The 25,942-nt window shown below is 51.0% G+C and overlaps 1 protein-coding gene across 7 annotated transcripts in view; it reads right to left on the bottom strand.

Annotated features, from left to right (window-relative positions):
• Prkcz (protein kinase C, zeta) overlaps positions 1 to 25,942 on the bottom strand; it is a 101,311-nt gene that overhangs the window by 22,837 nt on the left and 52,532 nt on the right. For 6 of the 7 annotated variants that reach the window (NM_008860.3, NM_001039079.2, NM_001355178.1 and 3 more), the window contains 6 exons: positions 17,976 to 18,061; positions 11,313 to 11,444; positions 10,204 to 10,285; positions 7,549 to 7,601; positions 6,677 to 6,865; positions 3,826 to 3,923 (listed from right to left, as the gene is read on the bottom strand). In NM_008860.3, the coding sequence (NP_032886.2) occupies positions 3,826 to 3,923; positions 6,677 to 6,865; positions 7,549 to 7,601; positions 10,204 to 10,285; positions 11,313 to 11,444; positions 17,976 to 18,061 (640 nt within the window). Of the gene's footprint in view, positions 1 to 3,825; positions 3,924 to 6,676; positions 6,866 to 7,548; positions 7,602 to 10,203; positions 10,286 to 11,312; positions 11,445 to 17,975; positions 18,062 to 18,640; positions 19,307 to 25,942 lie in introns of those variants that run through there. The other variant, XM_017320042.2, reaches the window with a different exon arrangement.

A 25,942-nucleotide genomic window follows, 5' to 3' on the forward strand; every position in this document is an offset into this window, starting at 1 on the left:
CTTTCCCCCGGAACAGCTTAAGCTGAACTGTTTTCCCTGTTTTTCGAGGTTTTTGTAGAAGTTTTCATTCTGGTTACTGTCTGGAAAAAGACCGCGCAGACGTGGGGTGTGGCTTAGTGTTAAAGTGCCCTGTCTCGCAGCATGTGACACATGCCGTGGAAGTGGTGGTTGGCCTGTGGAGAGCAGGAATTCTGTGGGGTCCCTCCCCCAGGACAGGCAATGCTGGATTTGGGAAGGGAGGAAAGAAATCCTTATCCCCTCCCCCCCCTCACCCCCCCCACCATCCCCCCCACCCCACAGCGGCCTTTTTATGATCTCCAGGCACATGTGGAAACCATTGCCTTTTATTGGCTGGAATTCCACTCAGGCTGCCAGCAAGCTCTAGCATCCTGCCTGGGGCTTCCTCGGTTTCCTGTCGTGTGTGATCTACTGGGAGGCAGAACACACTGACATTCATTCAGTCCCGGCAGGCAGAGGTCTCGGCAAGAACCCAGGGAGAGTTCCGGGGAGAAAGTCTTTATAAACCCTGTGGTTATTAAGGTAGCAGGACAGGCAAGGTAAGGCATCCAGGCATATCCTGTGCCCAACTACAGGCACCAGATTTTCTGCTCGTGGCCGCTTTGCCTTGCTCTGTGCGAGGCCAGAGACTGTCTCTGACTGAGAGAGGAGCTGGCTTCTCTTTTCTTGGGGGCAGCACATAAGGCTGTCATTGGCAGCACCAACCAGGAGCAAGGCTTCCCACATCGGGAGTGGGGGTGCGCTCACATTCCTGAGTAGGTAGCCATGAAACGTCCTTGCTGTACATTTCTGCTAATTCCACAGTACCTTCCAGAACTTTCCAGTTTTGTTCCCAGAGGAAACGCATAAAGTGTTTGCACAGTGCAGGAACAGATGGCCAGAAAGCGTGGGCTCTGGCTTAGACCAGACTGCTGCCAGAAGTCTTTAGGGCAGACCCAAGTGACATCTTGGGGGACTCGGGGCCGTGTGGCTTGTGCTCTTTTCTGATACTTATTTCTAGAGATGTTTCGTGGCCACTGAGTTACTTCCCAAATCTGTGAGGGGGATCCACGGACGACAGCCAGCGAGTTAGGTCTGCTGAGTGAAAGAACACTGCCAACCCTGCTCCCAGCCACGGTGATCCACTGACATCTCAGCTGCCAGGATGCCAGGGCAGGCTGCAACATTTTACATTTTACTGGTTCCCCTACAAATCACGAAGTTCACAAGTGCACACTTTATATTTGTACAGGAAACGCGATTTTTACCTTAAGGTTTTCTTCTCAACATCATGGTTTACTAAGTGGCAGGCATTACCCAGTCACTGGAGATTCAAAAACACACAGCAAGTCGGGCGTGGCGGCGCACGCCTTTAATCCCAGCACTCGGGAGGCAGAGGCAGGCGGATTTCTGAGTTCGAGGCCAGCCTGGTCTACAGAGTGAGTTCCAGGACAGCCAGAACTATACAGAGAAACCCTGTCTCGAAAAACCAACCAACCAACCAAACAAACAAAAAAACCAAACAAACCACACACAGCAAACCCTACTTTGAGAGAAGCTCACAACCAGAAAGGGAGACATGCATGTACATTTACTGAAGGCTAAAGCAGCCAAGGGAGGAAGCAGAACCTGACTAACCCACGCCAGTGTCGGCGACAGATCCAGTAAAAGAAACCAGATGTGACAGGCATTACTCCTGGGACTGAGCCTCGAAGTGGCTGCCGAGGCTGCTGCACGTGGGCTGTCCCAGCATCAGCTTCTGCACCGGGGTGACCTGAGGTTGGAACACCTGACTCTTGTTTCGGCAGCATCCCTGCAAACGCTGACCAGAGCACGGCTGCTCTTTACAATCTCACCCTTCAGGAACTCCAAGGCCAGGCTGGGCTGCCTTCCCTCCCTCAGGCTTGTTCCTACTGGCAGGAGATATGGTCAGGGCCAGGGCAGTGCAGAGACAGGACCATGTGGATGCACAAAGGGGACCATTGACTGCTGAGCCCTTTTGGTGACTCTGGCTCTGGGGAGGGGCAGGAACGGGGAGAAAAGACTCTATGAGGCAAGGGCAGGGGGTGCTTACAGACTGAAGACAGGGCCTGGGTACAATATCCCTTCCCCATGCATAGGAAGCTTGGATTTCCTCACGGTGTAATCAGAGCTGCCACTGAGCAGGAGAAAGACCTCGGACTAGTGCTTCCTATGCATGGCTTAGTTCCGCACCAAGGAGGCAGCGTGGCCAGGCTTCAGGCAGGAGAAAGAGTAGAATCTGTGACACATTCAGGAGTTAGAGGCTGCAATGTCACCAGCTTGGGAAAAGGCAAGTTTGGCCCAGGTGAGCTGAGACCTGTGCAGGGACAGGATCTCACCAAAGGACAAAGCTGGGGACCCATAAAAGGTGCCCTGTGAAATGTTCCCTGTGCAGACAGCATGGCTCCCTGTACCAGGCTGCACTCACAGCTTACGATCTTATGTTAACAACGTGGTTCACCTGGCTAAGTGGAATCTGGGAGTGTATTTCTGAGGATGCTGCTTCTGGGGGTCACATGTGGAAACACAGAATGCACAAAGCTCAGGCCCTTCCCAAGGCAGGGGTGGTAGGAGAGCAGTGACCATCATCTGCAGGGGGCTGAGGGGCAGAGAAGTTGCTCTTGTTCCTGGGTCTCAAGCTGGAACTACAGAGCTGGCTTCCCTGGTCTTTAAGTCATAAGTTACAGACTACGGGATGCTGTGGCCTCCATAAAGCACTGTTGGGGACTGGTTGCCGAGTACTTCTAGATCGGGACTTTTGGCTTTCATAAGCAGCCTGGTCGGTAAATGCTGAGCTGTCAAGTTCATTGTTGGAGGACTGAGGACAGGGCTCTGAGATCTGTGTCAAACGTCTAGAATTTGCAAGCACCATTTTCCCTTCACCCAGTTTTTTGTTGTTGTTGTTGTTGTTTTGTTTTGTTTTGTTTTTTTTTGTTTTGTTTTGTTTTCAAGACAGGGTTTCTTTGTGTAGCCCTGGCTGTCCTGGAACTCACTCTGTAGACCTGGCTGGCCTCAAACTCAGAAATCCACCTGCCTCTGCCTCCCAAATGCTGGGATAAAAGGCGTGCACCGCCACTGCCAGGCTCAGTTTGGTTTTTGATAGGCTCTTCTTATGTAGCCCCAGGCTGGCCTCGAACTCAGGATCCTCCTGCCTCGGTCTTCGGAGTATTGGGATTGCAGGAGTGTGTGACCACACCTGGCTCAGTTTTGCCAGTTTTTATTTATCTTTTTGGTACAAGCTATTGCTTTAAGCAGGGGAGTGCTAAGCTTCCCTCCCCCACGAGTCCTGCTCAGTAGCTGCTTAGTAGGTCAGTACCTACTAAGTGCAGAATGGTTGCAGAGATATGGTGGATAAACATGTTAGTTAGTTAGTTAGTTAGTTAGTTAGTTAGTTCAAGTCAACTGGTCCCCATATCCTTAACAGTGTACTGCTGTGATCTTAGGCCACTAGATTTCAGACATTTTTAAAGCAGCAGAATTTCAACATATATAATAAAGTTTAGAGGTGACAACCTTAGTGCTCATTAACTTATGTCTCTGCTCAGTAAGCGGCAGCATAGGATACCCATGCTTGCTCTGGCATTGGACCTAGGGCCTACCTTTGGTCCCACGAATGGCATCACATAAATTCAGATGTGTGAAGTCTACTGCATATGACCCCAACCAATGGGAGCCACGAGACAAGTCTAAAACCCAACACTTGCAGCTGGAGAAGGCTTGTGGGGGACAGCTGGAACTTTGGTCTAGCTTGGCTTCCGGGGGGCTATCAGAAACCAGCAGAACATACGGAAACACTTTCTTTCTTACCGGCTCGTTGTCTGGAAGCAGGAGTGTAAGCCAACCAGGAAGGGGTTGCTGGACGCCTGCTCAAACACATGTTTCTCTGTCTGCACCCAGTCGATATCCTGCAAGAGAGACCAGGTAGCACTGCTGAGGCCCCCGAGCACGGCTCAGGCTGCACTGGGGAAGGCAGGGCCAAGACACGAAAGCCTTTCTTCTCTTGTTTGAGAAGACAATTTGGAGAGGGTAAGAAAGCACCTATCAAGAAACGCATCACAGTCAGGTGTGGTGGCTTACGCCTGTAGATCCCTGCCCAGAGGAAGCTAAGATGGTGGGCAATACAATAAGTTCCCAGGAAGCCTGTAGTCTGCCACAGAATGATCCTGCCTCAGCCAGAAAACAAACCACACGGAACACCATCACCATCCACCCCCACATCACAATCCACCCCTGCTTCTATCGTGAACACCATCATCACTATCTCCGACATCACCTCCATCACCCTCCCTGCCCCAAGACACTTTCAGGGTTCGCTCTCCATACACTGCTTCATGCTCCCCATGAGAGTCCTGGGAAGGCTGCATCGAATTCAGTTTGGATACAAGGGGTAGAGGGCTGAGTGGATTCCCGAAGGCCCAGAGCCACTGAGCGCTGAGTCTGCAGATAAGCCAGTTACAGCCAGAGATCAGCTGCTACCACAGGGCCATCTCCCCCAACTCTCCCAAGTGTTCGGTAGCTCAGTGGGACGCTGCTAAGTCAAGAGACCTCAGCTTGGCTCCACCACAGCCCCAGGGAACAGAGCGGGATGAGGCTCCCAAACCCCACCCCCACCATCTTGGTGTGTAGAAAATGAGAATCGTAGAGACGTGTTTAAACAATGCTGTCTTCTCTGGAAGGCTTTTGGGAAAGAAAATGAGCAGATTCTTAGTGGGAACCCATGTAGTGAGCTAGAGACAGCGGTCGCTCGCTTTAGTTTACGCTCTGAGCCCCAGGAGCCAGGCGGATCCGGTTCAAGCCCTTCTCCATGCAGTGGACACCTACCCCCACCTCATCCAGACTTGCTCACCCAGGGGCTACACGACCTGACTGATACACTCAGGAAGCTCACACTTCAAGCAGCCGCTAGTCACTCAGACTCTTGGATGGAAACCAGGGGGCTGGCTCTCCTCCATTTCTTCCAAGCCTGGGCCACCAATCTGTGACAGTCTTTGTGATTGCATCTCTGTAGGTTCTAATTTACAGGAACACCTGGCAGGGCTAACTCGGAAACTCAGTAGGGAACGAGCTGGAAGGTCACCCCTGGAGAACCAGCGCCATTAGGAGAAACACTTTCACGAAGCCATCCAAGCATTGGCAAGTCAGAGACACACAACAATGCCTGGGTCTCGAGGGACAAGGCTGGTGAGTTCTATTGTAGAGAAGGCAAGAGTAGGAAGCTGGGCTGGCGAGATGCCTCAGTGGGTAAGAGCGCTGACTGCTCTTCCGAAGGTCCTGAGTTCAAATCCCAGCAACCACGTGGTCGCTCACAACCACCCACAATGAGATCTGACGCCCTCTTCTGGTGTCTGAGTCAGCTATGGTGTACTCATACATGTATAATAATAAATAAATCTTTGGGCTGGAGCAAACAGGGACTGAGTGATATCAGGGCTGACTGGAATGGAGAGCCCTAAAAATTCAATTCCCAACAACTACATGAAGGCTCACAACCATCTGTACAGCTACAGTGTACTCACACTGTGTCTCAGGAGCGTCAACACTGTGTAATCAGAGACCAGGCTTAAGGACAGCAGGAGCCAGTGGATTTTTGTCCATGGGGAACTTGAGGCAGCTCTGTTCCTAGACAAAACAACTCAGAGGAAAGGTAGGAGGTGGATGGCTATGGTAGAGCTATTAGGCAAAGATGACTCAGAGAAAGGGAGCCAGAGTCAGCTCAGAAGGGTATGGCAGTGTCTCAAGACTGTGAGGAGAGGTGACACCTGGTGGTGGTAAGGACAGGCTTGAGTCATGGGTACTGCCACTCAGGAGCTCAGCATCCAGGGATACAGGGCCAGCCCAGCAGGCTGTGCATTCTACAAAAGCACCCTACAGGTGAAGGTTCCAAACCGACCTCAGTTCCAAGCCCTGAGCCTGGCTGGGGTGGGGGACAGGATCCTTTCTGTGACTTGACAAAGGTTAGGTTGCTTAGCCCCAGCAGTGGCTAAAGGACAGAGTCACTCCTGTCTACACTTTGGCCTGTCTCTGCTCCTGAGAGACAGAGCAGGCACTCAGTGTAACAGCGACAGAGCACACAATCACGAAGCCAGCAAGCATGTGAGAGCGTGTCAGCTTCACGCATCACCACGGAGGCTGCAAGTCGAGGCCACACTGGGTACGCACGCAAGCTCTGAGAGGGAACCACAGCGGAAAAAGTGTTGGTGAGGGTGTGGGAAAACTGGAGCCCCGAGCCCACTGGCTGGAACCCAAAATGGTGCAGCCGTGTTAGACAGAGTTTGGAAGGTCTTCCAGAACCTACACCCGGAATTACCACACGACCTAGCAGCACCACTCCTAGAACCACACAGAAAGGGCAGAAAAGGGACAAACATGTGCATGTGAATGTTTGCTGTGGCACTGTTCACGACGGCGCCAGGACATCCCGTATTCCATACAAAGTGTCCTCGAAGGGATGGACAGAGAGGGTGGCATCGTTAAACTCAAGGGTTCTAATTCTGCGGCTGCAAACTTCAGAAGCAGGAAAGCCGCGTGACTCAGTGGAGTGGTCAGGTCACTGAAGCACAATTTCACACGGCCTTCGGTGATGACTTCCTGCACAGCCTTGTCCCCAAACATGGACACCCTGAATCCCACAAGACGCCTCGGCAGGACGCGTGCTTACCTCGTCGTCGTGGACAAGCTCCTTCTTTACCACCTTCATGGCGTAAATCTGGTCGTTTTTCTTCAACCGCACCAGGAGGACCTTGGCATAGCTTCCACGCCCGATGACTCTGATGAGGTCGAAGTCTTGCAGCCCCAGCCCCTGAGAGATTTTGATCCCATCCACCCCATCGATGACAGGCTTAAGGTCCTAGGGAGAGGTCCAGAGATGGGAGAATGGGAAACTGGAAACCATTTGCCAGAATCCCCAAACTCTAGCACCCAACCGCCGTCCAACTCAAAGGAGGAACATCAAAGAACCAAGACTGTAGGCTTCTAAGGGAAGGCGCTGCGTGGAGATGGCAGAGGGGGGGCGGGCGTTGCTTGGTTAAGCTGCAGGCTTGGGCATGCTCTGTGAGAGCGGCAAGGCCAGGCACCTGCTCCGTGAGGGTGGAGAATGGAAAGCCCGCTCTGTACACATGGGCCTGCTTCTGTTCAGTGAGGGTGAGGGTAGAGAGTGGTGTCTACTCTGCGAGATGACCAGCAGAGGCTTGGGAGCATGGCCTGTTCTGTCTCCCTAGAATACCAGAGCTGGCAGCACGTATGAGGCTGGATGGAGCCAGATGGAACCTGTTGGTCAGATTCCGGGACAGGACCTGCTTGAGGGAGCAGCTGAGGCCTTGCCAGGCCAGGAAGGACAAAGGAGCAGATGTAATGTGGTGAATTCACAACTCAAAAGCCAGGCTGGCTGCAGCCAGGCCACTGGTCTCATCTGAGCCTAGCGCAATAGCTGCCTACTATACCTAGCGCATACTGAAATTCATGTAACAGCCCCTGAAGCACACCAACAGGACTTTTGAAAAGATGCCTGCAATGCTAATCTTATTCACTTACCTCAGAATCATCTTTGATATTATCATGTTTCCGAGATGAAGAAATATAAGCAACTAAAAAAGAGAAGGAAGGGAGAGTATTTATTACAAGTGTCCCAGGAACACGGGGACCCAGTGGACCTTCACACCCCCACGCCCTGCAGGGAGCCCCAGACGGCACAGGAAGTGCTCAGGGGCCAATCCACAAACCAGCCACAAAAGACTCCAGTTTAAAGAGTCCTTTAAAACTGCAGCTTCCGTGGTGGCACTCGCCTTTAATCCTAGCAGGCGGATTTCTGAGTTCAAGGCCAGCCTGGTCTACAAAGTGAATTCCAGGACAGCCACTCGAAAAACAAAAAAACAAAAAACAAACAAACAAACAAAACCCAAAAAACCAAAACCCCTGCAGCTTCCTAGGCTGCCCCAGGCGGGCTGTGTGAACGTGGAGGCAGGAAGTGTGGAAGACGCTTTAGGCTCCTTTACTTATGATGATGTCACGATCTGATAAACCCATCCGGCTGGGAAGAACTGTTAGCTGGAAATGCAGTGTATGTGCGCAGTTCATTTAGGGCTGGATGTTGTGACATGCGCCTCTAGATTCCTAAAACTTGGGAAGCTGAGGCAGGATTGTACAGCTCAAGGCCAACCAGGGCTACCTAGTGAGACTGTGCCTCGAACAAATGGAAAAAGAGGGCTGAAGAGATGTGGCTCAGTTGGTAAAACACTTGCCTCTAGCATGCAGAGAGCCCTGGGTTTAATCTCCAGTGCCCCTTTAAAGCGAGTGGGCGTGATGGCAATGCCTGTATTCCTAGCACTCTACTCAAGGAGATCAGGAGTTTAAGGTCTTCCTTGTCTATAAATAGAGTTTGAGGCCAAGCTGGGCTACTTAAGACCCTGCCTCAAAAACCAAATCCTTGGGGCTACGAGGACAGCTCAATGATGAAAATGCTCAACTGGGAGGACCTGCATTTGAATTCCTATCACCCACATAAAAGCCAGGTGTGGTGGTACATGCTTGTAACCCCAGCTCTAGGGGATTGGAGACAGGAGGATGCTTAGCAACAACAGCACACACACACACACACACACACACACACACAGACACACAATCTTGTGTGCCTTGTGCACATGTGCACACACCCACCCAGAGAGAGAGACAGAGAGAGAGAGACACAGGGAGAGACAGAGACAGAGAGAGAGAGAATTGAAGAAGAATGGGTAGATTTTCATGCTAGTATATAATCTTCCACTGGGTGGGTGGGTAGATGTTGGAGAAGCAGAGGGTGGACCATGAGGGCGGTGGATGATAGATGGATCTGTGGAAGGGGAGATGAAGAAAGTCTGGGAGAGTGAATGATGGATGATAGACAGCTGCGTGAACCAATAAGTAGATGATAACTAAATGATGGATGGGTAGGGAGAGGATAGGCAGATGAGTGGATGATGGACAGGCGGATGAGTGAGTATGCGTGTGTATGTGTGTGTTAAACAGGTGGATGAGTGGGTGTGTGTTTAAATATGTGCATGCATGAGTGTGTGCATATGTGTGATGGACAGGTGGATGAATGGGAGTGAGTGTGTGCATGCATGAATGTGTGCATGTGTGTAATGGACAAGTAGATGAGCATATGTGTGTGTGTGAGAGTGTGTGCATGTGTGAGAGTGTGTGCGTGTGTGAGTGTGTGCAAGCATGTGTGTAATAGATAGGTGGATGAGTGGGTGGGTTGAATGTGTGTGCATGCGTGCATGCATGCATGACTGGGTGATGGACAGGTGATTGTGTGGGTAGGCAGGATACCTAAAGGGACAACTTCATTTGTTTTCTTTTGAGACAGGGTCTCACTATGCAGCCCTGGATGGCCTGGAACTTGCCGTGTAGACCAGGCTGGTCTTGAATTAATGAAGAAATCCACCTGCCTCTGCATCCCAAGTGCTGGGATTAAAGGCCTGTGTCACCATACCTGGCTTTGGATTCTTTTTTTTTTTTTTTTTTTTTTTTTTTTTGGTTTTTTGAGACAGGGTTTCTCTGTGTAGCCCTGGCTGTCCTAGAACTCACTTTGTAAACCAGGCTGGCTTCGAACTCAGAAATCCGCCTGCCTCTGCCTCCCGAGTGCTGGGGTCAAAGGCGTGCGCCACCACGCCCGGCCTTTTTTATTTTTTTAACATCAAAGAGAGAGTCTTTCCTACCTGTACTCCCCCAAACACAACACCTGTGCAGCAGTCACCCCGTATGGAGCCACCCTCACTCACGGAGGTCAGCTCTGTGTACTGCCCACCGTGTAGGATACCTGGCCTGGCAGTCATACACCAAGTGTGCAGAGCAATGGAAATCAACATGGAAGAAGAAACCCTCAGCCCCAGATTCCCAGTGATGAGGAGATTGCTGTCTGGTGGTTACCGGGGAAGACCAGCAGCCCCACCCGTTTTTGTGGGGACGGAGGGGGAGACCGTGTACAGAGTGGTTTCCAGCCCAACTCACCCACATTGACTCTTAGAGAGCAGGTAGATGGGAGTCAGAGGACAGACCAGGAAGATGGAGAGGGGAACATACCGCAGGGTTCAGAAGGGGCGTGGCCAGAAGAGGCAAGTGGCCCAGAAAAGAGAGGGCGTGACTCAGAGGATAGGGGCATGGCCCAGAAGAGATGGGGCGGGCCCAGCTTGGGAAAGGGACACCTACTTCCATCAGTTTCTTCTGAAGGAAGGTCTACACCATCGTTCTTGTCATCTACTGGAGGCTCTTGGGAAGGCATGACAGAATCCTGCAAGAAAATGATGGCGTTGGCGCGATGGGGTGGGAGTTACCATCCAGCTTTGACTTCATGTATATACATGCATGCACACATGCGGTGTGTGGTATGTGCATGTGTGGCATGTGTGTGTGTGTTATGTGATGTGTGCCATATGTGCATGTATTTGCACGTGTATGCGCGTGTGTGTGTATAAAATACGCTGTATAAACGACAGCTGCTGGGTAGAGCACAGAATAAATGAAGACTATTGTTACTTAAGAGTCTACAGGCTGAGGTGGTCAGTCAGGTTCTTGCCCTTCCCAGAAGGCGTTTGATAGAAGGAATGCTTTATACCATGCTTGGCAATACCCTCTTGCTGCACTGTGAACGTCCTACTGGCAGCCAGGCTCCTGTTCCACAGTCTCAGGGTCCTGGGGTCCCATGGAGCTGAAGTCATAATAGAGACAGCTTCTAGTGACGGCCCCTTGGGTCCAAGAGTCGGCCTCACTCAGCTCTGAATGACCACATCTGGGGTCATCTCATTATCTTAAGGTAATATGGACCTACAGGGTCATGGGTCACATATATCTTCAGGGCTCACAGTAGACAGTGGAAAGGATTTCCAGGGAGAGTGGTTTTGGGGTGCAACTCATGCTCCAATCTGGATCCTTATTTGCCAAATGGAACGTGGATACGCCACCTCAGGGGTGTCTTCCTCTCTCTGGCAAGATGCAGATGAGTGAACAACCTTCCTTGAGTGGCTGAGGCCTCGGGTCTGGCAAACATTGGATAGGGCCATTCTACATCCAGGCTGGGTGGCACAGGCAGGCTGGCTTAAGTGCAAGCATTAGAAAACTCAGGTAACAGCACGCCAGTAGGACTGGACCTTTTTGGTTTCCGCTACACAGGATGAGAGGTCCTGTTCCAGACTCTGCCCATAGTCACCACCCCTACAGCATATAGGCCTCCTCCTGTCAGGAGGTAGACACAGAATCACAACCCCAATGGAATGACAAGGTCAGCCAAGGTCAGTTTAGCCAGAGGCCCCGAGACTCACCATATGCCTCCTGCAGGTCAGCGGGACGAGGACGTGGCAGCGTTTATGGACCAGCAGCTTGCAGTTGATGCACCTGTAGCCCTGCCTCGAGAGACCCCATATCCTTTCGCTGCACTGGCCGCAGTACGCTCCCTGTGGACGGAACAGCAGCTCTCAGGCCCACTTAGCCCTTCCCGAAGCCCATGCCACACTCAAGAGTCTGCATGAAAACTCGGACAGTCGATGCGGAAGATACCACATGGAGAGGGGCCTGGCACCTCCTTCCTGAATGCGGACCCAGTCTAGCTCAGTAGTTCCCTTCTTGGGCTCCCATGAGGGCCAGAAGGAGTGAGGCCAGGTGAGGCCGCTGTGCCGCAGGGCTCAGCTGTGGTGCCTGCCATGTGGTTCTATTTGAGTCAGACAGCCCAGGCCAAGAGGAGCTCAGTGGCGTTGGAAGCTCCTGACATTCTGGCTTGGAAGACTGCGAACGGCTTCGTGACAGCTGTGTGAGGGTTTTATAGTCATGATCCTAATAATCTAAACGTGATCATTGTCAGCCCTGCTGCTGGTACTTGCAGGACTTTTGGAATTTCATAGAGTCTGAGGAGAAATCGGTTCGGATCTGGTCACGCTCTGGCAAATCATGTGCCTTTGGGGCATCTCCACTTATGCACACAACCGAGGGCTCCCAACTGTCCCAGAATTATTCACCTCCTTACATGTTTCAGTTTCCTTTTAACCTTTTCCACAGAGTCTCATGTAGCCCAGGCTGGTCTCAAACCTGCTATGCTGGATACACCCTTCCCACCCCCTCGCTGTACTGCCAGCCTCTATCGACTTTCTGCCTTCTCCCTCTGAGGCAGGGTCTCGCCTTGAACCTGGAGTTCATTTTGGCAAACCCTAGTGCCTTCCGTCTCTGTCTCACTCAGTGCTGGGGTTGCAGGCATGCCTGGCCAAGCCTGCCTTGCTTGTTTTGTGGGTGCTGGGATCTAAACTCAGGCTCTCAAGGTCGTGCAGCAAGCCCTCTCGGCCACTGAGCCATCTCTCCAGCCCAATCTTAAACTTCTGGCTGCCCTGCCTCTGTTTCCGTGAGTGCTGGGATCACAGGCACTGTGGCGCCTCCTGGGGGTGGAATTCTGGGACTTGACTCTGCGAGAGCAACCACTCTGCATATTGAGAGATATCTCCAGGGATAGACTGAGCTCTATCAGCAGCCTCTCGAATCTTTTGGGGGAAAGGTCTTGATATATAGCCCAGGCTTGTCTTAGCCTCAGTGCTGTGCTTACAGGTCTGTCAGGAGAGTCACTCTTACCAGGGGCCAGGAAAGAGGAACTGCTGACCAAAGATAGCATGGACTTACCAATATGGACTGGACTGAGACCTCATGCGTATGTTTCTTAGGGGAGCTACCAAAACTGTACCAATAGCTCTCCCTCCCCTTATCTTATTTTTTCTGAGACAGGGTCTTTCTATGTAGCCTTGCTGGCTTGGAATTTGCTACGTTGAACAGGCTGGCCACAAAAAAAAATCGCAGAGAGCTGCCAGGCTCTTGTCTTCAGAGTGCTGGGATTAAAGGTGTGCACCACCATGCCTGGCTGGTGGCTATTTAAGATCTATACTTGAATCATTAACATTTCAGAAAACGTGCCATTAAAACAACAACAACAAAAAAAAGCAAAACCAAGCCCCAGGTCTCTATTCTCCAGAACTCACAGGAAATAGATTAATGGTATAAAAAGCATTTTAAAGTCTGTCTCTCACGCTGCCAATTTGTTTCTTGCTCTCATTTTTCAATCATGTATTTTAATTTTTTTCAAACATATCAAGCGCTCATCTTGTATTCAGTCAGGCTGAGCCTTCTGTCTCAGTTTCTGCTGGCTCTCGACCAGAGTGCTTAGTTTCCTACTATGGTTTTTTTTAGTTGCTGATTGTGAGCCCAGATGTCCGATTCACTATCTGTGAGAATCCTTCCAGGCTGCCTTCAAGAGGGGTGGCTCTTGCTTCTGTCAGCCACCTGGGGGCACTGCTTGGCTAGACCCTCTTAGGGGTATAATCCTGGCTCTAGGTATGTGTGAGGTCCAGTGTGAGGTTTTGAGTTCTCACAAAGACTATTCCTTGTTCCCCTGCCTTGCTCTACCTGGGTAGTGTGGGGCTCATGGGAAGACCCAAACCTATTTCTCTCAGGGCCTCAATTACTGGAGCAAACACCAATTCCAAGCTCTTAGTGAAAGGGTACACAAACCACAGCAGAAGGTTAACCCTAGTTCATTACCCACCCCTCCACCCTCTTTTGTGTGTGAACTTTTAGTGGAACATAGCTGCACCCACTGGCACACAAACTAACTGTGGCTTCTGAGTCACAATGGCAGCATTGAAGGCTGCAACAGAGGCGAACGTCCTTAAAAACTGAAAATGTAGACTCTGGTCGTTTACAGGACATGTCTGTTAACCATTTTAGTTGCTTCAGACCTCAAAAGAAATCTTTAATGGTCCTACCTAGTGGCACCTCCTAAACCCATCTCCCTGCCCATTCCTAGAGGCGTCTTTTCTTGAGACCCCAGTTAACTTGTTCTGTTGCTTCCTATGGGTTCACAACAGAAGCCAAAGCCCGCCCTGTAGCACAGGGACCAGCCCAGGGCTGGTGACCACCACAATGAAGAAACCAGCAACCGCGCAAGTCAGCAAGGGGGGCTGACTGTCTGAGGTATTCTTTTAGGGAAAAGCAGAGTGAATAGTTTTCTAGACCTCACGCTGGGACTAACCCAGGGTGAGGCACTGCGGTTCACATGTTAACACTAGACAATGGTGCCTTCCAGTGACCTTGACACTGAGAAAAATGTCTGCATTTCAAAAAATACTCATAAGGGTCAAGCTGTCTGCATTTGTAAGCAATTATACTCCTTAGACACTCACAACTCTGCTCGGTCCTAACATTTATCAAGAGCTGACTTGCAGAGGCTGGGGAGATGGCTCAGCAGTTAAGAGCACTAGTCCTCTTGGAGGGGACCAGTACATAGCCATCTAGAATTCTAGTTCTAGAGGATCTGACACCCTCTTCTGGCGTCTGCTGGTACTGCATGCACATGGTGCACAGACATACATGCAGGCAAAACACCTGGAATTATAAAATTAAAATATATATTTTTAAAAAAGATAACTTGCAAGGAGTCAAAAACAGCAACTGTTGTATTCTTTGATCTTTTATTCCTTTAGGTTTTGTTATATACATTTTTTTTCTAGGACTGGGGAGATTGCTCGGTGTGTAAAGGAGTTTGCCTTACAAATACAAAGACCAGAGTTTGATTCTCTATCACTTATGGGGGAATGGGAAAAGGGGGAGGAGGTAGATAGAGACAGGCAGAACCCTGGGCCCAGAGGCTAGCTAGCTTAGCCTACCTGTGAATTCCAGCCAGCGAGAGCCTCTATCCCAATTTAAAAACTAGACGGCACTTGAACAGCATCCTACACACACACACACACACACACACACACACACACACACAACAGTACACTACATACATGCACACACGCACATACACACCTGCATCCTCACCCCCAAAACACACATGCCCATATATACACAGACAAATTTCCTATGTGGGTTCTGCATTTAATTTGTTTAGATGCAAAAGAAAACCGAATTGACCAGTGTGTCTCCACTGTCTGCCTTCCCCGGGAGGTTGCATTACTTCTAGTCTTTGTCGTGTTCTTAACCGCAATCTCTGCAACTTATGGGCAAGAAAGCTTGGGTCTTCCATTTCCTTAACCAACATCTTGAGAATAATGGACAGGGAGTTCCTCCCCCATTACATCACTCAAAATGCTAGGCTTAAGGTCCACAAGGCAGGTCCCGTCCCCTCTGTGTCACATGGATGGAGGTTCCATGGCTCACAGATCCCCTTTTGGGAGTCTCACAGAGGAACATTTTCCTTCTGAAAGCCAAAGAGCATGGAGGGCAAACACAGGCCTTCGTGGGAGTCAAAGAACCCGTAGGGCTCACAGCCTCACGTTGGCCTCTTTCTGGCTAGCCAATAAAGAGCACAAGAAGGGACTAGGGAGATGGCTTAGTTGGCAGGTAAAGTGTTTGCCGTATAAGGATGACGGCCTGAGTCTTACCCCCAGCACCCACATGAGAGAGCTAGGTGTGGTGGTCCATGATTATAATCCAAGCACTGGGGAATAGAGACAGGGGGGCTCTGGGGTTCACCAGCCAGGCACCCTAGCTGAATTGTGAGTTCCAGGTTTACTGAGAGACCCTGTCTTGAAAATTAAAGTGAAGGGGATTGGAGAGATGGCTCAGTGGTTAGGAGCACTGGCTGCTCTTCCTAATGAGTTTAATTCCCACCAACCACATGGTGGCTTACAACCGTCTACAGTGGGATCTGATGCCCCCTTCTGGTGTGTCTAAAGACAGCTACAGAGTACTTACATATGTTAAATAAATAATAAATAAATATATCTTTAAAACCAACGAACAACAACAACCTGCAGTGGAGAGCAGTAGCTATCAGCTTCCACCCAAATCTGTATGTTATGTGCATACACATCTGCATGCAGGTTGCACACAGGATGGTGAGAGCCTCTCGGTGCTGTCTGAGCCCTGGCCTGTGTGCTGTGTGGGTGGATGAGTGGATGGGCTTTGTCTTGGCCACTTGTCATCCATTAAGAAGGACAAGGAGGACAAATCACAGCAGTCCTTCTAGATTCCTCTCCAGTGCCCTGAAAGGTTGGGTGTTGGGCTGCCTGAGACTCCTGCTCTGGCCAGGGACAGGTTCACAGGAGAGAGGGCACCTGCCTGCACAGATGGTCAGTTGCTCATTTCACGGATAAACGTGGGGGCTGGCACTGGGTTCTCCGAGGCCAGATGTCTCCATTTCTCCATATTCTCAGCAGACAACTTCCATCCTGGCTACCTGGTTGGCCTACTGTAAAATTCCATGAACATGCCCAGCTGGGCCTAGCACTTGGCTCCCCTTTTACCTCTGTCTTGATGACACTAAGCCTCTCCAAGCTGAGGTTCCTCTACCGTCCACTGTGGCTCTGTGCCTGCCCCCATCCAGCCCCCACCAATATCTCCTGAAGTAATCTTCTTTTAACCACTATTCACAGTAAACAACAATGTTCAGATGTACCTGCTACGTGCCAGCCTGAAGGGCACCAGGAGTGTCATAACAGGATGGGAGAGAACATGGGTCACAGGGTACCCTGACACTATTTGGGCTCTCCTGAGCCTGCTGTATCCTGGATTCCCAGCATCCTCTCTGGGCTGGCTTTCCAGACACTGTCTCCTCGGGGAGTGCTGATCTCCGAGAGCGCTGGCCCACGTCTCTCCTGAGCCCAGTGCTTTTCTATTCCTTGTTTCTCAGCCTTTTTGGCTAAGATCAAGTATACTTGGTCATTTGGGAGCCTTTCCTCTAGTCCCCTGCCACTCCACCCTCATTGGCTCCTGGGGAAGGGGTGACAGCATCCCCGAGTTCTTGACACACGATGGGCACTCTGTATACAGGTGCAAGGGGTGCGGCTCACACTCACATTATGGCTCAGGTGTACAGAGGAAGCTGGCTAACATCTATGGCAGCTGGGCTCACCTATCTAATGTGCCTCGAGAACAAACCGGGGTGGGGGGGGGGGGCACCTGTGGCTGAGGCAAATGACAGAGAGCATAAAAGGAGCGTCGGTGGCTGCCTCAAAGGTGCAGTGGCCTCCATGTGGCTCTCACATCGTGACAACATTGACTCAACACCCCATGCTCCCTCTCCAACCTTCTTCCTAGCATCCACATGTTTTAGACGGGGAAATAAGACAGGAGAGAACTGTTGTATAAGCAGCAACAGGGCTAGGAGAGCATAGGGGTCTGACCCCATAGCTCAGCTGCCACAGCTCCAAACTGTTAGGTCTGTGGCCACTCAATGCTAAGCTGTTTTCCCAGCATGAGGACAGAGAGTGGAAAAGCACAGGGTTAGCTGGCCTGTGGCGCTTGCGTGTAATGAATGGTCCCATGCCATCCCGCAGTAAAGGTAGGTGCCCGCCCATGTGTTCACGGGGCCCAAACCACTCTAAAGTGTGCTTGCTGGCCACAGAGGAAAGCAGACACTGCCCTTTGCTGCGAAAGGGAGCCACGTAGTCCCTGCACACTGGAGAACAAAGGAAGCACCGCGATGAAGAGACTTGTGGGAGGGGGGAATAAGTCAAGAGTCACTCAGAGAGGACTGTCTGCTGGAGCGATGGGACGGGGACGTGGAGGCCTCTGGGGCTGTACGGGTCTCCAAGGAGACCCTTGTTGCCCACAGGAAGCACCATGTGTTCTAATGGGCGGGGCAGGCTGTGCTAGGACACACCTGGCAGCATCATAAGGTTTGTCCTCGGGGCCAGTGACGGTGAGTAAGGATTGTGTAATCAGGAGCAGGAAAGGACACCCAAGACGCAGCCACGCTCCCATCCAGTGGCTCCCGCTCATCGCAGTGGCTGGGGAGGAACTTCTGCAGGCTCAGAGTAGCCCCTAGCACATCTCCACAGCCCTGCAATTCTGGTTAACCTGGTAGCTCAGGGCTTTCTTCCTTGAGCACACGGAAGGAAGTCCAGCCCTGCACAGCCCTGCAAGGACGCCTCCCCCCTTCTCCTTACTTGTAGAAGAATGAAAGTGACCCCCCACCGTGAGGGAGCCATTGGAGAGGGGACACTCACCCTGTTAAAGCGCTTGGCTTGGAAGAGGTGGCCGTTGGCTCGGTACAGCTTCCTCCATCTTCTGGCTCCACGGCGGTAGATGGACTCTAGAAAGGACGAGGGAAAGTGTGTAAGGAAGAAGCATGGTGATGGAGGAGCCTGGTTCCCGAACCCCAGGTACAGATGGGGACAGGCGGTTCCTGACTAGGTGGCTGCAGTGGCTGGAGCGGTGATTCTCATCCTGGCTGAGGGATGCCAGAACTAAGTTGACCAGGCTCCCTGGGTACAGGCTTCCCTTCACCTCTCCTCACATGACTCAAATGACCTCACAGCTGTGGCTGTTGGAGATGGCAGCTCAGGTGGAAGAGGCCCCAGACAGTAGTGGAGATACCCAGCATCCCGCAGGAACAACAGGCAGGGTTCGGCAGCAGGATATCGGTTCCTCCGGCCTGGGCCAGTCAGCTCCCAGACTGTATTCCCGGCTGCTTTCCTTCACTCTCTGAGTGGCTTCTGAAAGCCAGGCCCCTTTTTCCATACAGGGACAAGGTTCAAATGGACCATGCTATTTACATATGACCATCCAAGGAGGGAAAGTGGATGGCTAGGCTGGAGGCTATCCTCAGCCAGTACACACACTAGCGTTTCAGTGACTCACCCAGGCCCAAGATCCCCTTAGCCCAACAGACCTTGGGGCAGAGGAAGGTCCAACTCTCTTGAATATTTGCTCTGAGTCCACAGTTAACCCAGAGCATCACTTTGTGACATGCGCCATTCACACTAGAACAGTTCTTTTTAAAAACACCACCGAAGTTCCGACCAGAACCATTGGCCTGATGCTTTCCGATCCACAACACCCAAGTGCCACGAGGCCAGCATACAGAGACAAAACCTCCAGAAACACAAGGTACAATGGGAAGCTTTGTGCTTTTATAAAATCCCGTAGCAAGAGCGACTTTCAGGAGCTTGGTGAAAGTGCAGAGAATATTCCTCAGTGGAAAGTGTAACAGAATGTTTTTAAAACAAGCAAATGGCCAGCTCTGGCTGGAAACTGCTGAAATCAGGTCACAGCAACTGCAAACATGCTTCTCTCCCTTTAAAGGGGAGATTCAGTGAGGAGCCGGGAGCTGCGGTTCCTCTGGGAGCTCAGGAAGAACGAAGGCCCCACAGCCCTGTGGATCGCCTGCCACACCCAGGAGCAGCTCCCCCACAGGTCTGCCTCATGGCTCTTGATGCTCCCAGAGTGCAGCTTCAATGACACTTGAGAGAAACCAGGCATTGTCTGATGACCCCTCCAGGGTTCCAGCCTCAGATGAGACCAGGATAGAGGCAGTGCCAGCCTTTGTCCCCTCCCAACTCAGTCACATGGGGCATCAGGCTCTTGGAAGGTACATTCTAGTGTGTGTGGGAGGGCAAAACCAAAGACTATCTGCCCCACAGTTCTGATGAGCCCCCAGTGAGCCCATGGTGCAGGGCATGGGCTGCTCCTCCGGTCCACCCACATTAGGGAAACCTAGCCAAGGGAGCCAAGTCCTTGCTCTGAACAGCCACCGCCCTTACTGTCCTGTATGGCATTGCCTATCAGAAGGAAGACGAAGAGGGAAGAGTATGAAGTGAGCAGGGGATGAGGTGCAGAGACGTAAACTTAGGGGACAGCATGAAGACAAACCAGGATTTGTGGCCTGTGTCCTTTTTCCTGTATTTCTATTAAAGCGTTAAAGCTCAATCACAGCACTGAAAAGACGAAGAGGGGTTTCATGCCTTCCGAGACTACAGGAAAGTGAAAGGCATCTAAGGAACCCCAGCAGGAACCGAGGCTGATGAGGAAGCCCTCAACAGGTTACATTTACCAGTGGGACAGGAAATAGGACTCCGTATTTAGTCCTAGGGTTTAGAGCCCAGAAGTGACAAATGACCAGGATTGCCCCAGTGCTTAGTCACCTATATCAAGAATGCCTGGCCTTCTCTGTTGTTGAGGGATGGCTCTATCCCATAAGCACACACGCTGGAGCCCTGATTCCTAGTGGAGCTGTATTTGGACACTGGGCTGAGAAGGTGATTAAGGAGAAAAATGGGTATAGCGTGGGGTCCCAGTTAGGGCTTCCTCAAGACGAGAGCAGAGCTAGCTCTCCAGAACATAAGGACACTAAAAAATATACTGAATGAACTCTGGATGCAGACGACCTATCATGTGCTGGCTGCTGACACTGGTCCTCTAGACTTACATCATGGGCAGGCAAGCTGCTATGGTTTATATCCTAGACCTGGGGCATCTCATTATGGACAGACAGAATAGACTAAGACCCTCATCTTCTGCCAGGCAGATATTTGGTCTTTCAGAGAGGAAAACAGTGAATGTGAGCAGTAGAATGACAAAGATCTTACAGAAGAGAACGTGAGGGAGGTTCTGGAGATACTAAGAGCAGGAGACAAGCAGATATGAACATTAACAAGTGCAGGTACAAGCAGACAAGCCACATGTTCACAGGACCAACCCTCATGGCTGGTGCTAAAGGACGCCTACAACCAACAAAGGAAAACACCCTGGGGAGGGGAAAGCATTTGCTACAGAAGGTATGAGTGCTGGAGTCTGGATCCCTGGAACCCGCCACGTAAACACCAGGCAGATGTGGCAGACACTGGAGCAAACTGGCTAGCTGGGAGTAGCAACTCATGTTTATCATATGTCATGTATGTGTGTGTGCGTGTATATATACATACATATATACATGTTATATACATATATAATGTTATATACATTCATTATAAACAATAGAGTGAGCTAGAAGGCACAAAGCCTCACTCTATACACGTGTACACATGTATATAAGTGTATATACCCCCACATACACGTGTCTCCACATATGTGAGTGTACACACACACACACACACACACACACACCACATACATAGAAGAAATAAAGAGAGAATATGGAAGAAAGAACAGGCATTTCCCAGAAGACAGCAAATGAGTTGGGCAAGTCCAACCAGCAAAACCCTAAAACTTTGTGAGCTCACAAAAGGTTCTCTGGATATTTGAGGGACCAGCCAACTTAAACTCACACAATCGACCATGGGATCTAGGAAGGAAGGTGCCAGGACCACCATTACTCCAGGACCACTGTTGCTCATGCTCCTGGGAAGGACCACTGGCTCTGGTGTAAGCATTCCATCACTCCTCCATCCCAGCCTGCTGAGAGCTCCCACGGTGGCTCTCCAAGCATCTGAGAGTGCTTCAAGGCAGGCATGAGAGGGTGCATACCTATCACCCCAGCACTCGGGGGGCTGAGACAGGAGAATGGAAAGTCAAGGCTAGCCTGGGCTACAAAGGGAGATGCTCTCAGAAAAACAAAACAAAAGCCCAACTGAACAAAACAGTGATTTTTTTAAAAAATGCTTTTAAATTTATTTATTTATTTACTGTTTGTGTGTTTGTGTACGTATCGCAGGCACGTGTGAGAAGGTCAGAGAGCAACCTGTGGGGGCTGGTTCTCTGCCTCTACCGTGCGGGTTCTGGGAATTGAACTCAGGTTTTCAGGCTTGGCAGCAAGTGCCTTTATTTTCTTAGTCAACCTGCTGGCCCACATCCCAATTACTTATTACTTTTCATCTATCTATCTATCTATCTATCTATCTATCTAGTATGTGTATGCCACGCCATGGCACATGTGTGCACCAGAGAACAACTTGAAGGAGCTGGTTCTCTTCTTGCACCACGTGGAATCTGGGCATCAAAATCAAGTCATTAGGCTTGGCTGCAAGCACCTTTTCCTGCTGAGTCATCTCTCTTCACTGTTTTTCTGTTTGATGTGCATGCATGTGTGCCTGAGTGGACATGCACACAGGGGCCCACAGAAACTAGAAAATATCGGATCTCTCTGAACTGGTGTTACAGATGGTCATTAGCCGCCGTGTGGGTGCTGGGAACCAAACCTGGTGCTCTGCAGAGCAGTGAGGACTCTTAACTGCTGAATCATCTCTCTCTCCCTCCATCTCTTCTCACTTAACTTCTGCTATGGTCTGGGCTCATACCCAAAAGCTCAAGTGTTAGAATCTCAGTCACCAATGCCACAGGCTGATGGTGCTTCGAGAGGTGATTAGTGCCAGATTCCCCAGTGCTAACTCCCTACGGTTTCTGGGGGGCAGAGGGACAGAGTTGTGACAACCTTGGCTTTTAGAAACCTGAGTTCCCAACAAAGGCTGCAGTTGCAAAAACCCAAACTTTCAAACTGTACAGATTTACCACAAGGTTCTCTAGAAGCAATGCGGCCCTGGACAAAGCCACACTGTTTTTTCTAGGCCTGTGGGCAGGGATCCTGGAGGCCCCCCAGGATCTAGCTACCTCTGCCATATGCAAGCCAGTCACACTTTTCAGAATTCGGTTTTGCCTGGAAAATGGAAACTATTCTTGATCTTAGTGGTGGTCACCATTATGGCCCCAGAAGTGTATGAGTGAATCTAGCTTACTGAAGACAGAGGGAGGGATGTACCTACTACCTGGGTATCCCAATCTACTCCACCCTCCAGCGGACATTGCAGTAAACCCAGGCTGTAAGGAAGGGCTGGAGGGTGGGGACAGAGCCTGCTGGGCTGTGGAATACACTGGACAGTATAGGAGCTATCCATGGTGATCCGGCAAGTCTGGCATGAATGTGCCAAAGCAGAGCTTTGGCTGGGGAAGAAACCTGAACTCTGGGTGAAAGCTGTTAGTGTCACATGCCCATTGGGGACGCAGCCACTATCCCCCTGGGTGCTGGCTGGCACATGGTGAACAGCAAGTCCTGAAGAGTGTGTGGGCTACCCTTCTTTTCTTGCAGCCTTAACTCTGACAACCTCCAGGAGCTATGCTTGTCTTTGAATTCTATAATTAGGCTGGTCACAGGAATCTTAACGAGCTCTGTTTCCATGGTAACCTAGCATCTTAAGCACTGACAAGGTGGGAAAAAAAAAAACCCACATTTTTTAAAAAGCTCTGATCAACTGACTGTGCACAAACCCGCCTCTTCTAGGCTTGCTCGAGGATGAGGTGGGCTGAACTCCAGCCGCAGATCAGAATAAAGCTGGAGGGTTCCTGATTCGTGGGATGTATAACGTACTGTGTAATGTGCCAAAGGGTGGCCCATGTGCTAGCAATGAAGTCTCCTGGAGAGCCCAGTACCCTTGGTGGCATTCCCAGGCCAGTGGCTAGCAAAGGCAACAATCCGGTTAGGTTCCTGAGGACCAAAGAGGGTCCACGGAGCATAGGACAACACAAAAGAGGATGTAGAAAAACATGCAGGAAAGAGACAGCCAAATGTCCTGGGGTCAGGGGTTCCCCAGGTTAGAATGGACACTGGCACTTCTAAGGCTTAGGGTCACGATGGTTTTGCCAGGATTCTGTTTCTCTTTCTCCAACACAAACACACACACACACACACACACACACACACACACGCTTATCCCAGGATTTCAGATGCCGTACAGTTATGGCATGATTGTGTCCCAGTTCTTCCTTTGCCACACTTCAGGGCGTTTCATTCAGCCTTAAGTCTGTAACACAGACACCATCCCAGGAGTCGGGGTGGGGGGTGGGGTGGGGCAGCAGTGAGGGTGGAAGGTAGGAAGGCCGGGGTAGGGTAGGACGACGCCATCTGAGTGTGCGCTCACCTCCTGCCCTTAGGGACTTTCCCATCCCATCTCAAACTTCCTGCTTCTCAACACTGATCCATCTTCCAGATGAAAGTAAGGCTTACACATGTCATGCTTTCGAAGGTAAATGAAGAATAACAGGGAAATCATAGAAACAGGCCTGGGTAGAGAGGTACGGGAACTGCAACCGTGGGAAGCTATGGCCGCGTGGGAGACGGGCTGTTTGTGAGCAAGGGGAGCAGGCAAGGTTCCCACGTGGGTTTTCCACCCTTTCAGCTGCCCCGTTCTGTGCCCTGGGTGTGTCCCTCTGCAACCACAACACACCAGAGGATGTAGAAAAACATGCAGCAAAGAGACAGCCAAACAGAGGAGAAGCCCCAGTCCCCTTGTCTGCAGGGGGCATCCTTGGTGCATCAGAGATGTGTGAGAAGCTCACACACTGCTGCTGCTCAGAGGAAGACGGGGGTGGGGGTGGGGTAGGGGGAAAACTGGCCATGAGACAGTGTCCCTGGTGCGATGCATGAGCCTCAGTGGGGATTCACCCAGGTCACGCCGGCCAACCGTAGTAAAGGGACCCAGATACCGGTGTGAGGAGGAAGATAAGATGTGAAGCCAGGCGTGGTGGCTCACACCCACGACCCCGACACTTCATTAGCTGAGACAGGAGGACTGCCACCAGTCCAAGGTCAGCCTGGCCTGCATAGCAAGACTTCATCTAAAACAAACCAAAACAGAGGAAGAGAGGGAAACAGAAACAGGGGGAACGGCATGCACAGAATACACTATGCACGTGTTTGAAAGCGTTGTAGTGAAGTCCATTACTATGTACAACTGATATGTGCTATGGAAAACATTCAAAAGGCTAAGAAACAAACTGAACCCGGGCTGGTCAGTTCCTATTGGGAGTCAGACTTCTAGCCTCAACTTCCTTTTTGGGCAGAACACAGGAAAGAGGCCCCTTCCTGGGAGTGTGTGCTTACTGTCTATTCCATGGGCACAGGTCCTGGTAGTCCCACCTACTCCAGCCTTGAGATTGTTCATTTAATACCTATACTAAGCAACAGAAATGTATTCTAGTGATATCAGTGACAAGAGAGAGACAGAGACAGAGAGACAGGGAGAGACAGAGAGAGACAGAGAGACAAGGAGAGAGAGACAGGCAGACAGACAGACACACTCTGACTGCTGGTTAGGCTGTGGTGGGTCACCTTGGATGCTCACACACTGAGTGGGACCAAAAGGAGGCAGGGTAAGTCTGGGTCACCTTGTGGCTACTGCTCATGGCCAGCTACAACCACCACCCATCAGTGCCATCTGCATCTATCCATCACAACACCGAAACGTCATCAGTACCCTCACTCCTGGGTTCAACGGCCGTGTCACACACGAAAATCTGTGAGGTACTTTGTGTCACAGGGAAAAGGACAAGGGGCTTGGAGCTTGTTTCTCAGGTGCCTGGTGAGCACATACAGGACCCGTGACCTCTGATGGAAACCAGGCACTGAGGTTCCTGGGTCTCAGGTGGGCAGGAAGATACCAGATCCTCCCCAGCAGCCAGACACGGCAGACAGGCTCTGTGAAGTACTACAGTGAAGCCTACGGGAAGCTGTGCTGCCATCTGGGGGAGCGGTGAAATAAATCCCACAACAGCTGCTCCGTGGTTCCCAGGGAAGGAAAGAGAAAGACTCACACTGGTGTGAGGCAGGGGCAGCTCTTTCCGGAGGGAAAACTGTCCACGTGGACAGCGATGCTCTGGCTGGATCTCGGGGGCCCTCTGCTGGATGAAACGCCTTAACAGGGTTTCTGAAGGTGCCCGGACAAACCTCACACAGTCTCTCTCTCTGCCCGTGCCTGAGCCTCTCACAGAGAACAGGATCAGAAGGCAGGCAGGCAGAGGAGGACTAAGGGACCTGACAGCTTGCTATGTAACAGTGGCCACACAGGTTCTGGGGATGCATAAACTTGATGCTATCCCTTTATCTACCAGAAACAGACAGGGCTGTGGAAGAGGGGCTGCCTATGGGTCCCAGGAGCCCCAGGAACCCTAGGAGACCAAGAATCCTTTCCTGACCAGTAAACATTAAGAAGAATGGCCCTGGGAGACCTGGAAAAAGTCCAGCACATGCCAACCATTGCACTAGTTGATGCAAAGACTCAAGTACACTATGATACAAATTGAGAGGGCCAGCTGGAAGGTTGACCAGTAGTTTTCTTTTTATTGATTTAATGGGAAGACATCAACTTCCAAGTAATTCAGTTGCCATGGACTCGTGCTAAGTACGGCTCCTGTCGATGGAGGAAACGCGCACACAGCAAGTGGATCACTGCCCACCTCCCCCACGGTCAGTGGACTGGATTAAGTC

Source organism: Mus musculus, chromosome 4, assembly GCF_000001635.26.
Source record: "Mus musculus strain C57BL/6J chromosome 4, GRCm38.p6 C57BL/6J".
Classification (NCBI taxonomy): domain Eukaryota; kingdom Metazoa; phylum Chordata; class Mammalia; order Rodentia; family Muridae; genus Mus; species Mus musculus.